At 49.0% G+C, this 13,214-nt stretch overlaps 1 protein-coding gene across 1 annotated transcript; it reads right to left on the minus strand.

Moving 5' to 3' along the window:
• Positions 1-4,892: 4,892 nt before the first annotated feature.
• Positions 4,893-6,914, minus strand: LOC143292679 (3'-5' RNA nuclease TATDN2-like). Its single transcript, XM_076603223.1, has 2 exons — positions 6,130-6,914; positions 4,893-4,953 (listed from the first exon to the last, which is right to left on the minus strand). Exons 1-2 carry the CDS (start codon positions 6,912-6,914, stop codon positions 4,893-4,895), a joined length of 846 nt encoding a protein of 281 aa, XP_076459338.1.
• Positions 6,915-13,214: the final 6,300 nt, after the last annotated feature.

A 13,214-nucleotide genomic window follows, 5' to 3' on the forward strand; every position in this document is an offset into this window, starting at 1 on the left:
ACGGTCAAACCGTGCATGAATGCATTCAGTTTGTCCGCCCCCTCAGCTGAGCATTCCATCTGATTCCGTTTCTCTCTTGCTTTTTGACCACTCATCAAATTCAACCCAAAGTGTGTGGTCTCCGTAAGGGTGTCTTTTGTTGTTCAGCCTCATAGCTTCATTTTGAACTTTTTCTTATTTTAGGAGGCTGCTTTGAGACAGTGTTGTTAGGCCCAATTAAGTCCGAAGTCGATCACACTGAGAACGAGTGACTGATACAGCCGGAAGAGGTGGCGTTGTTCGATGCCTTTTACTGTTAAAGGTGGGCATGACAGTGGAAATCCAAGTCAGATCAGAGAGGTTGTGAGTATTGTTGTCGGGGAGATATATATGGGGCAGGTCTACACGCCGCCGATAATTTGATTTATTTCGTTTCGTTGTTTCTCATCGTTTGCATTCTTAGATTTTGATTAACCCGAGCTACTCAGTTACAGTGTTAAATGAATGTGGAAAGAGGAGAAAGTCCAATCATAACTCCTGGGAACCTTTGACGCCAAGTAATTTTTGATGCTTCTTTGATTGATTGATTGATTGATATGGATACTTATATAGCGCCTATCCTCGGTCGGAGACTAAGCTCTAAGCGCTTTACAAACACGGGGTCCTTTACACCACAGGCTGACTACCTGGATAGAGCCGACTGACGGCTGCCACTGGGCGCTCATCATTTGTTTCCTTTGTCATTCAATCAGATTTCAGGCACGTACACATACACACTCATACAAACATGCAACATTTATCATTTTACGTGTGTGACCTTTTTAAAAAAAATTCAGTATTTATGACATCCCTCTTTGTTTCCTGTGAGATACCAGTTTGTGAGATTCCTGTTCACGACATACCACTTTGTTTCCTTTGAAACATCAGTTGTGAGATTCCTGTTTACGACATCACACTTTGTTTCCCTTGAAACATCAGTTGTGATGTTCCTGTTCATGACATCACACTTTGTTTCCTGTGAGACACCAGTTGGGGTGGGGGTCCTGTTTATGGCACGACAATGTGTTTCACGTGAGATATCAGTTGTGATGTTCCTGTTTATGACACATCGTTTCCTGTGAGACGCCAGTTGTGGTGTCCCTGTTTATGTTACGACACTTTGTTTCCTGTGAGACACCAGTTGTGATGTTCCTGTTTATGATATGACACTGTGTTTCTATGAAACACCAGTTGTGATGCTCCTGTTTATGATATGACACTTTGTTTCCTGTGAGACAGCAGTTGTGATGTTTCTGTTTATGATATGACACTGTGTTTCCTGTGAGACAGCAGTTGTGATGTTCCTGTTTATGATATGACACTGTTTCCTGTGAGACAGCAGTTGTGATGTTCCTGTTTATGATATGACACTGTGTTTCCTGTGAGACATCAGTTGTGATGTTCCTGTTTATGGCATGACACTTTGTTTCCTGTGAGACATCAGTTGTGATGTTCCTGTTCATGGCATGACACTGTTTCCTTGGAGACGACAGTTGTGATGTTCCTGTTTATGACATGACACGGTTTTTCCTTTGATACATCAGTTGTAATGTTCCTGTTTATGACACTGTAGACTGTTTCCCCCACCATTCCCCAGCACACACACATAAACGTAGACTTTTCCCCGCCGCTCCCCATCACACACACATGGACGTAGACTGTTTCCCCCACCGCTCCCCATCACACACACATGGACGTAGACTGTTTCACCCACCGCTCCCCACCACACAAACATGAACGTCGTAGACCCAACATCTGTGTCTGGCGCTGTACCGTGGCAGGTTGGAATGTCACTGTCTGGTATTCTCTAAGTCTTGTTGTTGTTGTTTTTCCAGTGAACATTAAACGGCAAAATAACGGATAATGTGCACTAGCAAGGTATTTTAACGTTTCACTTGCAGCTGTGTCTTCTTCTTTTGTTGTTGTCGGCGTCGTTGTTGTTCCTCTTCTTCTTCTTCAATCTTTTGCCTCTGCGTATCTTTGCATTAATGCATTTACCTCAACAAATGTGTGTTTGTTTCTTTTTTATTTAAATCATATATATATATATATATATATATATATATATATATATATATATATATATATCTTGGATAGGGTCTGAAGGCCTGGTGAGTGACTTGGTTTGTGGATGAAAAGATCACACATCTGCTCTTTTCTCAGTAGATGTGATGCAGCCTCTATGGATCTGTATGCTCAGACACCTCTTCGGTCATCTGAGGACCCACGAGAAAAACACCTTTTTTTGACAACGCGCTGCATGCTCTGATTTCAAGAGATACTAGGGATGATATGCAGGCCCACTTTCGTCGGGACTCCCCGTTTTTTTTTGTTTTTTGTTTTTTTTTAAGTGAGAACCACATGCGCATGCGCGTCTCCATTGCCGGTTTTTCTTGGTCACCGAAATGCTTTAATTTCGAGATGGAAATTGCCTGTTCCGACAAAAGGATTTTGAACTATTTCGATGAGTATTTTTGCAAGTTTACAAGTTAGTTTTCGTTTTATTGTTACACCAGTTATCTGCTTTAATCTTCTGTGTTTACGTTGATGGTGTTTATTGTCAAATCTTTGCTATTCAAGAATACGAACTGATCTTTTCAAAATTTAACACACAGCCTCATCTGGCTTCGACTTTGGAGAGACTTGACACACCGAATATCAGTTTGAAGTATCATCTTTTTTTTTTTTTTTTTTTTGCTGCCCCATCATCTGCACCGTTTCAGTGGCATTACTCCCACGCCACGCCGCTCATTTAGATTCCCCCATACACGGCCACACCCGGGTTCGTCCGTCGCAGTTCCAGCGTCGGCAGTCCACAGGGAACCATCGATGTTAGGTCGCCTGGAGGCCACACACCAGAGGAGACCCTGCACTGCTGCTGAGTCACTTCGGTGGTGTTCAGTGGTGCCTGTTCTGATTTTACGTACTTAGGACACCACCTACTAAGCCCCCTACTAACGACAATAATGGCTTAGTCGCGGAGCCAGACTGAGTGAGCGTCCCTCCCAGAGTGGAGACCGCCACCACGTCCCTCAAACAACAGCCCCCGATGAATCCGCCGATACTGACGACATTGACAGGACTCACCCCAAGCACAGAAGTGGAGGGGTATCGAAGCTGAGGTCACCATGAGAGCAGGGCATGAAAGGCCACAGACTTTGAGACTATTTTGTTTATTGATGACGATGAAGGAGGAGGAGGATGACGATGATGATGACGATGTTGCTATGGAGGTCCATTTTGGTTTGGGACTGCGTGACAAGGCTGTACTCTATGCTTCCTGTCATAATGATATCCCGGCGTTAACCAGGCCCGAGAGATACAGACACTTGCAGTGTTGGTCAAGTAATTAGAGCAACACACCCAAAGACGCATCCTTGAAGTGGATGACACTCGACTGTGTGGTCCCAGTCTCCCCATTTAAGCCCACAGCACACTCAACTCTGGGTAGGAGCCGGCCACGGGCCGAAAAACCCACCTCCGCTGGGATTCGAACCCGCGTCCTCCCAGCCGTCAGTCCGCGACGCTAACCACTTCGCCACGGCGGCTGGTTGAAGCATCATCTTTATCCACAGTGTGTCATTGCTTGCGTACCCAACATCAGACAGGAACACCAGTTTGTTCTTTGGCGATCTAGTATAATCTTAGGATAGACATGGATGGAATCATGAGTTGTTTTGGCCGTTGAACACGAACGCTTAAAGCGCATGCGCGATACATCGTTCGTGGCCATGTGCACAGCAGATGTGCCACATACTACATCTCCCCCCTGAAGATGGACAAAAGTGCACTCTCGAAACGTGCCAAGAATTATTAGAGTCTTTGAATAACCGAGGGGGAGAAGTCTTGTGCATTGGTTAACGTTGCACTAGCTGTCTCTGTAACGGGCAGGGAGGATGACTGCACGCCCGCTCTTGGTCGTTCGGACCAGACTCACTGGCGATGTCATTGATACTCCTGGCTGGGTAGTCTGGCCTGCTGGGCTGGACTGGCTGGTACTCCGGGCAGGAGGTGAAGGTGAACCAGGCTGGAGCAGCATCTGGTCTGCCTGGGGTCGTCCTGGGACAGGGCTGCCTGGATACCTGAGTTTTGCAGTCTCACTGTCGAGTGGTAGCTGCCAGAATCCTGAAGTTGCATCAAGTTTACTGAAGACCTTGGAGCCGCTGAGCTTGTGAAGTAGGTCATCCATCGTTGGTGGGATGTACCTCTCTCATTTCACTGCTTCATTTAGTTTCTTGAAGTCTTGACAGATACAATCAACGGGTGGTCCATCCAGTGTGTTTTGGAAAACTCCCTGTTCCACACTCTCTACACGCTTGATGAGGTTGAGTGCAAGGGACGCACTCCGACTCAAGAGATTGTCCATCTCACTGTTGACAACGACGATATTCAGAGACAAAGGGTTGTCTGTGCCATGCAGCTTGGCTTGGGCTTTGAACTGGCCTACTGTTTTCAGAACACCACCTGGTGACTTCAAGACAGCTTTTGTTGTGGTGAGTGGTGGTGCCAAATGAAGGTTGTCATACTGGCTACGTGACATAATAGAAATGTCTGCTCCTGTGTCAATCTTGAATTGACAGACTGAGTCACAAATGTCTAGTTTTGCATACCATGGAGGAACATTAGTTTCTACAGCTCCCAAGAAGAATGTGTTGTCAGATGCTGCCTCCTCTACTGTGTCTGTTTTGGTCTACTGCAGCACACAACAGAGAAATGATTCAGTTTTCCACAACTGCGACATGTTTTTCCTTTGGCTGGACAGTCATTTCCTTGATGAGAATCCCTACCACATCTGTTGCATTTGTTACTGTATCCATCTCCTCTGCCTCCCCGTGAAGCAGAGTGATGACCATGATAACCTCTATGTTTGCCACTCATGCCACAATGTGGGTTGCTGCCGTGTTGAGGCCCACCAGTGTTGCCATGGGCGCCGCCCTGGTAACCACCATGACCACCTCACCTAGAACCACGCTGTCCGTGGACTGCATCTACGTGTGAAGATGATGGGCGCTGAGCAGACAACTGCTGCTTTACTAGTTCATGCTGACGTGCTATCTGAGTAGCCTCTTTGAGTGTCAGTGTGGCTTGGAGTTGTAATTTTTCTGATAGCTCCCTATCTAGTAAGCCTACAACAAGCCTATCACGGATAGCTGAATCCTTGTCTTGAAATTCTGCGTGTTCTGCGAGATCGTAGAGGACACGAATGTAGGTCTATACGTTTTCTCACTGAAGTTGAGTACGTTGGTGAAAAACTGCACGTTCGTGTATTACGTTCACTTTTGGTGTGAAATGTTCATTGAAAAGTTTGATCACATCATCATATGTTGTAGCAGGAGTAATTTCGAAAGTTGCGTATATTTTCTCTGCTTCTGGTCCCATACTATAGATAAGGGATGATACTTGGATATCGAATATAATTTTTTTGAAAGTTCTGTGCATGTATGATATCTTTGGAAGCGCTGTCGGCCACTGCTCTGGCGCAGAAAAGTCAAACGCTGAAGGTGGTTTGAAAGACATCGCGAATACAATGCTGCTCCAACAATGCTATGTCGATCAGATACTGATAAAGTGTCACTGCCCTAACAATTTGTCAAAATGGCCTATCATCAGGCAATACACTTTGAGGGACAATTTTCAATGGCTACTGACTGTTTTGCTTCTCGTTTTTGGAGCAGGATGGTCGATGCGGGTGTTGTAGTCCTCGTAGTGGGGGTGTGTGGGTGTTCCCGAACTTGTTTTTGTTGACAAAGTTGGTTGAAGTTCAAGATGGCTGCCGTGATGAGTCACTGGTCAGGCACTGGCGGGAAATTGTAGCTGGGCTTCTGAGAGCTGCGTGTGGTCAGTTGTTGTCTGCTTGAAGGTCGAGTGTACACTGCACAGAGTCTATCCTACGTCGGACTGACCACAGCACCTGCCAGCATTGTTTACAGCGCCCCTTCCTTGCTGGTGAGAGTAACCGCCCCTTGGTGCCGAACTTCCGGCGTCTGCTAACTGTCTTTCACAATACTCCCCCCATCTTTATGATGACAGGTCTTTTCTTGGGGAGAGACTAGCAGATGCCCGGGCGGTCCTCTTCTGTGAGTCCAGGGGGGTGCTGCTGGCTCGACTCACTGGGAGAAGAACCGGAAGGCGTTGGTGGTAGACTCCTCCAACAGCCCTTCTGGTGTGGTGTTGAGATGAGTGGCCACGCTTTCAGCCACCACGTAGAGCTGGCTTGGCTCTGACCACCGTTCCCCCGGTACTAGAGGGAAATAGGGGGCGTCCGTTTCGAGAAGAAGATGGTCCCTTGGGATTCCCCTCAATGCAGTCACCTGGTACTGTTCGAAGCGGGCAACGCGTTTGGTGAAGCTGAAGTAGGTGTTGGGAAATACCGCCAGCCACTCATCCCTCACGTAGTGATCCCCCGTGAAACAGTGGAGGCAAATCCATTGATTTTGCGGCACCCGCCGCTTCCAGAGGATCCTCAGTAGCAGCATGTATGCCTCAGTGCCCTTGTCTTCAGACATACTGCGGCAATAAAGGACGAGGACATGGCAGGCCTCCACGAACCCCAGCAGCTCCTCCAAGGCGCTCATCTGCCAGTGCCAGGTTTGTGAGGGCAGGGAGTGATCCAGGCCTATTTCCCCAAAAGCTCTCACTCGGGGGGACCGAACCAACTCCCGAAGCCGCTCTGGCACTAGGCTCTGCCCGCATTGAGGTGGTGCCACACAATGTCGTGGATGGAGCCCAACAGCAACTTCCATTTCAGCTGGGAAGGCTTCTAACTCCTGTGACGTGGGGTAAGTTCTGGGGTCACAGAAGGAGGCGCATGATCCTACTAGTCGGACCTCTTTCCCAGCTGGGACGAACGTGGCATTCAGCACTGCAGTCAGGCTAGAGCCAGCCTCAAGCCGCATCTTGCCGATGACACGGTCCAGATGGAAGTGTGCGTCAAAGGCCCGTGGTCTGGTGTTGTCTCTTCCCTCCAGTTGAGCCGTCGGGTCAGCATAACGTTGACGCCAATATTCCCGTTGGCCAGGGTTCAATCTGGAGGCCATGAGGAGGGCAGCTTTCCAGTGGAGGAGGGCCAAGAAGCACGCCAGGGCGACGATTGCGGCCCGCTGACTTTGTGATATTATTGTCAGCATCCTTCAGCCGGTTCTGCCACCTCACGAACTGCGCTAATTCGGGGATCGCCATCCCCCGGTCAAAAGACACCCACACTGCCACCTGCTCTAGGGCATCCTTCCTTAACTCCAGGACCAAAGGCTGGGTCGGGTCGAGGTGTTCTCTAAAGACCCCAGGTACATGCCGCTCCATCGCATGGTTTTTTAGGCTACCGACCTCCATCTCACACCCTGCGACCCAGCAGCTGCTCCTATACTCCATGGTTGCCACAGGAGATGAAGGATGGCCATGGGCTACCACCTGCAAACCAGACGCTGTGGCGGAGACTGTGCGACCGGAAGCTTCCAGACTAGGTGTTGGTATCTGGGCTCCGTGCTGCAGCCTCCTGACCTCCTCACGGCGTCTTCTGTGGCTTGCTGAGGTCCCCGGTACTGGTGGTATTACAGGGGCCTCAGGTGATAGGGTGTTCTGCGCCTGGCGGCGAAATACTGACGTCGGCTGACTGTGACTGTCCGATACATGCGCCCAGGCCCGCAGGTCGTGAGACCCAGGGGTAGGGCACGTCAGCGTCCTTGTTTAGGGGCAGCTAGTCGGCGCCAACTCCTCACGGAGCCCAGAGGACTTTTGCCTTGCCCTCATTCTCTGACTACGTGACTTCCCCCGCCTACGTTTGACTACCTTCGTGGTATGGGGGACAGGAACGTCAGAGCACTGGGCCCGGACGTTGTGATGGAAGGTGTGAGTGAAGGTTTCGGGGACAGCGGCGGGTCAGCAACCGATGGTAAGGGTACGGCAGGGGGCTCGCAAATGGCTTCTGGGAGCCGGGGATCTGGCTGTGCAGGACCAGACCCCAACGGCTGTTGGGCCTCGTCTCCTTAAGAGTTGGAGGACATCAAAACAATAGACACTGGTGTTTCGACATCAACCTCCATTAAACTCTCCAGGAGATCCCCAGAACCTTCTTCTACCTCTGTTTTCTCCCCAGCACCAGGTGCCAACCACGGCTGCGTATCCAGCCGAATGTCACGCTGTGCTCTGTCTGGGTCATACAGCTGGGCCGGCTTCCTGAAGTGTGGCGCGGGCAAAGGGGCGATATGCTGCTCAATCCAACCTCGGGAATGAAGTTGAAGGTCATGCATAGTCCTTGCTGCAGCGTCCAGCCACTTCCTAGGTTCAGCAGACCCAGACGAGCTTCGTGACTTCACCTCGCTCACCTTCTGCAAGAGTGTCTCCAGTCTCTCCTTGTTCCTCTTGGAGGTGTCCAGCCAGAGACCTCTGACGAAATTCTCGGCGGACTTGGAGAGGTTCCCATTGGCTGGGGGCTGCTGGGTCTTCTTGCGGGCACCTTCCATCATATACCTGGAACAGACAGAGATATCAACGCCTTGCATGTACACAGGACTCGCACTTGTATTTATCAATATCAAGTGCATCTGTCGCTGTGATGTTCACACAGGACCCATGGTACCATTCTTGGCAGTAATCACACTGGATCATATATCTGCCTTCCCAGGGTCTCCTGCACAGACAATAGGGCTGATTATTGTCATCCGTCTCTTCCGGTGGGTCATCTGCTCTCTGCTGGTGCTGCGTGATCCATGCTGGTATCTTCCTGTCTCTGCAAGGAGCCATACAATCATGGTTAGTTACAAAGACAGCATTACGCAGCTTGACCCGGTACAGGTAAGCTGATAGCTTCTTTACTATCACCACTGGTCCTTTCCATGGAGAGCAGAGTTTCCTACATTTACCCTTTGAGGCTGCCGTGTCTAACAGGTAAACAACGTCTCCTTCAGTGTATGGTCTAAAGAGAATCTTAAGATCATAATTCCTTTTCATGGCTTTCTGGGACGTGTTCAACGTTTGCCTGGCGACAGCATGGACTTGTTGCAGGGTTTTGACCAGTTCTGACACATACACATCCTGATCTTCATAGGTCTGCCCTGGCACAGGAAACATCAGCTGTCCTGGCATGTTGACTTCTCGGCCCAGCATCCTTTTATTGGAGGTTAGGCCCGTTGATCTATTCACCGACGCCCTCATAGCTCCCGCAATCTGCTGGAGGTGTTCATCCCATTTGTTCTGGGACTTCCCAATGAAACACCGGATGGCATCCAAGAGTGTCCTGTTGTAGCGCTCTACCTGCCCATTGGAAGAAGGCCGATATGGTGTGGTTCATGCCGTATGGATCTGTAGTGTGTGGCAGAGTGCTTCAAACAGTTTGCACTCGAAGTTCCGGCCCTGGTCTGAGAACAACTGAAAAGGGCAGCCAAATCTGGAAAAGAATGTGTCAATAGCGGCCTTCGCCGTCACTTCCGCCTTGTGAGAGGGTAGGGGAACACATTCAACCCACTTAGTGAATTGGTCGACCATCATCAGGCAGTACTCATTCCCCCTGGGTGTTCTAGGGAGTGGTCCGATGAAGTCAGTGTGTACCCTCTCCATGGGTGCGCCTGCATGGTACTGTCAGGGGAACTCTGCCATACCGTTTGTTCTTGTTATGGCTGCAAATGTCGCATGACAAGACGTAGTTTTCAACATTTGGGGACAGATGCACCCAGAAGAATTTCTCTTTTATTTTGGCTTTGGTTCTTGCTACTCCCTGATGAGCGGCGGAAGGCAGGTCATGGTGATACTGGATCGCCTTCTCTTGCAGTCCCTTGGGTACCACCAACTCCATGTCTGCTGAGTCTGTACACTTGCGGAACAGCACTTCATTATGCAGTTGAAACATCTCCCAGTTCACCCCACCCCACTCAGGTCATGTGTCCCGCTCACTCTTCGGTACCAGGAGCGCTTACCCCGGCCCTCATGAGCATGAACTAAACCTGGTGGGTCCAAGGTTTTCGGCCTATCAGATCTACCACCAGATCAACAAGTTTCACCATTGGTGGTAGTCCTAGTACACTTTTGCTCACCTTTCACAGCTGTGTCTATCATGGTGGCTACCATGACTCCGTCCGGATCAGATGTCAGGCCTGTGAAAGGGAATATCTTACTCGCTGGGTGGGTGAGGCTCGTGGCTTCATCCACTTCCTTCACGAACTCTCCCCACTGTTCACAGCTGTGTCTATCATGGCAGTTACCATGACTCCATCCGGATTAGATGTCAGACCTGTGAGAGGGAGTTCCTTTCTCACCCGAATGGGGAGGTTCGTGGCCTCAACTACTCATGAGCTCTCCAGCTTTGCCTAAGTTCAGCGGTGGTAGAATCTCCACCTAATTCTTCGCTGCCACCACTTCTTTGGGTCGGAGAATAATTAAGAGGACCCCATGCTCTATCACCACTACTATCCCTAGGCGGTACCCCTGTCTCTCCTCGTGGCCAAAGTGCTCACCCCTACCCCTATCGTCCCTGCCCCATTGCTGAGGCTCTTGACCAGGGTAATATCTCTCATTTTGGTCGGGAGAGGCTCGTCTGCCCCTATCGTTGCTGTCCCATGGCTGGGACTCACGACCAGGGAGGCGCCTTTCATCCCGATTCTCATTTAATGGCTTCACCACCTCATCACTCTCCCAGCCTGCCTGGTACTGGGGCTGGCTCTGAGGGGTGCGCCCACCATGTTCACCCGGCCGCTGGGTAACCTCCTCTAACCTCCACTGGAGGTTCCCTAAATCTTCCAAAGCGGCGCCCTCCCTTCCCAAAGTGGGAAGGTGTCCGCGACTGGAAAATAGCCGGCTGTTGTGATCAGACTCATCCCAAAAGTCAGGAGTGGATCCACAGTGGGTTGGACGGACGCGCCTTTCCCTAGTATCCCCTGGAGTCAGTGGCCCCTGGCTATCAGAGACTGTCACAGGCACCGAAGGGGCTCAGCCACGTAATCCCATTGGGATCGGCATGGTGGGAGTGGGCTGTAGCCCTCCACCCCTGAGCCTTCACCTATCGGTTCAGTCTCCTCAATCTCCTCAAATGGTGGCGCGTCAAAGTCAATGTGGGCCAGGACAGGTCCATCTAATTCGCCCACCATTGCTTCCAGCATGCCAGGGCTAATCCGTCCAAACTTGGATCTCGTCCTCACTAACTCCTGTGCCCTTTTTATGCCCACCCAGGAAGAACCTGTATAAGTTCCAATGGGGAGGCTTGGTTAATAGCTAACGGTCTGTGACTAGTTGCCATTCTTCCTACAAGATATGAATTTTCTTTTAAACTTATTGGGGTTTCACACAGACTTGTACTGAATCTGGATAAAAGTTACAAAAGAACTGTGCAGAAATATAAATAACAGTTCACACAAAGGAACTGTCCAAAATAAAAATAATAATTCAAGAACTTGAGTCAAAAGTCTTAGTTCCGTTTTCAGGATAAATTAAATAAAAAACACAAGCAAATATAAATATAAATATAAATACAGTGTCGCTGGAAAAATTTACTGGGGGTTCGAAAACCAACGACAGTGGAGTGTATCCCACTTCTGACACCAATAAAGTGTCACTGCCATAACAATTTGTCAAAATGGCCTATCATCGGGCAATACACTTTAGAGGGACAATTTTCAATGGCTACTGACCGTTTTGCTTCTCGTTTTTGGGGCAGGATGGTTGATGCTGGAGGGCTGGCCTGTCTGTGGGTGTTGTAGTCCTCGTAGTGGGGGTGTGTGGGTGTTCCCGAACTTGCTTTTGATGACAAAGTTGGTTGAAGTTCAAGATGGCTGCCGTGATGAGTCACTGGTCAGGCACTGGCGGGAAATTGTAGCTGGGCTTCTTCTGAGAGCTGCGTGTGGTCAGTTGTTGTCTGCTCGAAGGTCGAGTGTACACTGCACCGAGTCTCTCCTATGTCGGACTGACCACAACACCTGCCAGCGTTGTTTACAGCGCCCCTTCCTTGCTGGTGAGAGTAACCGCCCCTTGGTGCCGAACTTCCGGCGTCTGCTAACTGTCTTACACAACACTGAGATAAAATCTATGTACCTTCACAATAACGGTTCACGGTTTTCACAGTCATTATTTCTATCTTCGATGTATTGCACTGTTTACTGCTTTACCGCTTCCACTATGTGTCATTGCTTGCGTACCCAACATCAGACAGGAACACCAGTTTGTTCTTTTGCGATCTAGTATAATCTTAGGATAGACATGGATGGATTCATGAGTTGTTTTTGGACGTTGAACACGAACGTTTAAAGCACATGCGCGATACATCGTTCGTGGTCATGTGCACAGCAGATGTGCCACATACTACACACAGCACGCATACTTTTTCATGTCATTGTGAAACTGAGGGAAGGGAAAATTGTTGTTTGGACAACTGTCGACGGGATCTATTATATATATATATATATATATATATATATATATATATCTATCTATCTATCTATATATATATCTATATATATATATATATTCCGTTTCAAGGCAAAGGTTCAAAGCCGATTACGTGATCTGCTTTCTGTCATTTGTTTACGCCAGATCTCGATTGGAGGAATCTAAAAAAAAAGTAATAAAATTACCGCGTTGCTTTCATTAAAAATGCTGTATGTGTCTTGAGTACTAAAGACCTTTTTGACGATATAGTTTTTGTTGTTTGGTTCAGTCTGTGCAAATAAAGTGATGTGATCGAACTGTGCCGAAAGTTGTCCGAAGAAAGGCAATTCACACCCAGAAAAAGTGGTGACGGTAGTAGGCTGTCCATGACGTCATATGACCTTTTTTTTTCCTGACGAAAGTGTGTGCACATCCTCCCCACTGTCTTAAGTTATCACTGCATTCGATGAGTTTCGCAAAGTGCAACGTGTGTGTGTGTGTCTGTGTGTGTGTGCGCGCGCGCGTGTATGTACGTGCCTGCGCGAGCGCATGTGTGTGTGTAGCTGTTGTCTGTTTGCGAACGATGCTGCACAGTTACCGAGAGCTCGGGTGTGTTTGTGTGTGGTGTGGAGTGTGTGTGTTTAAATGTGTGTGTGTGTGTGTGTGTGTGTGTGCGCGTGCGTGTGTGTGTGTGTTTGTGTCTGCGCGTGTGTGTGCGTGCCTACGCGCGCACGCATGTATGTGTGTGTTGCTGTGAAAGAGAGAAAGACAGAGAAACCGAGAAAGAGACAGAAAGAGAAACAGCTGTGAGGCCAACGGTTACACAGTGACAGGCGAGGAGACCTTCA

Source organism: Babylonia areolata, chromosome 1 (genome assembly GCF_041734735.1).
Source record: "Babylonia areolata isolate BAREFJ2019XMU chromosome 1, ASM4173473v1, whole genome shotgun sequence".
Taxonomy (NCBI): Eukaryota; Metazoa; Mollusca; class Gastropoda; order Neogastropoda; family Buccinidae; genus Babylonia; species Babylonia areolata.

What these genes read in the sequence shown, in the direction of transcription:
- LOC143292679 (XM_076603223.1), bottom strand. Translation starts at nt 6,914, where the DNA reads ATGCGGCTTGAGGCTGGCTCTAGCCTGACTGCAGTGCTGAATGCCACG. An exon ending in GCCTTCCGGTTCTTCTCCCA is followed by an intron (nt 4,954 to 6,129) that starts GTGAGTCGAGCC and finishes GGTGGTTACCAG; the next exon opens with GGCGGCGCCCATGGCAACAC.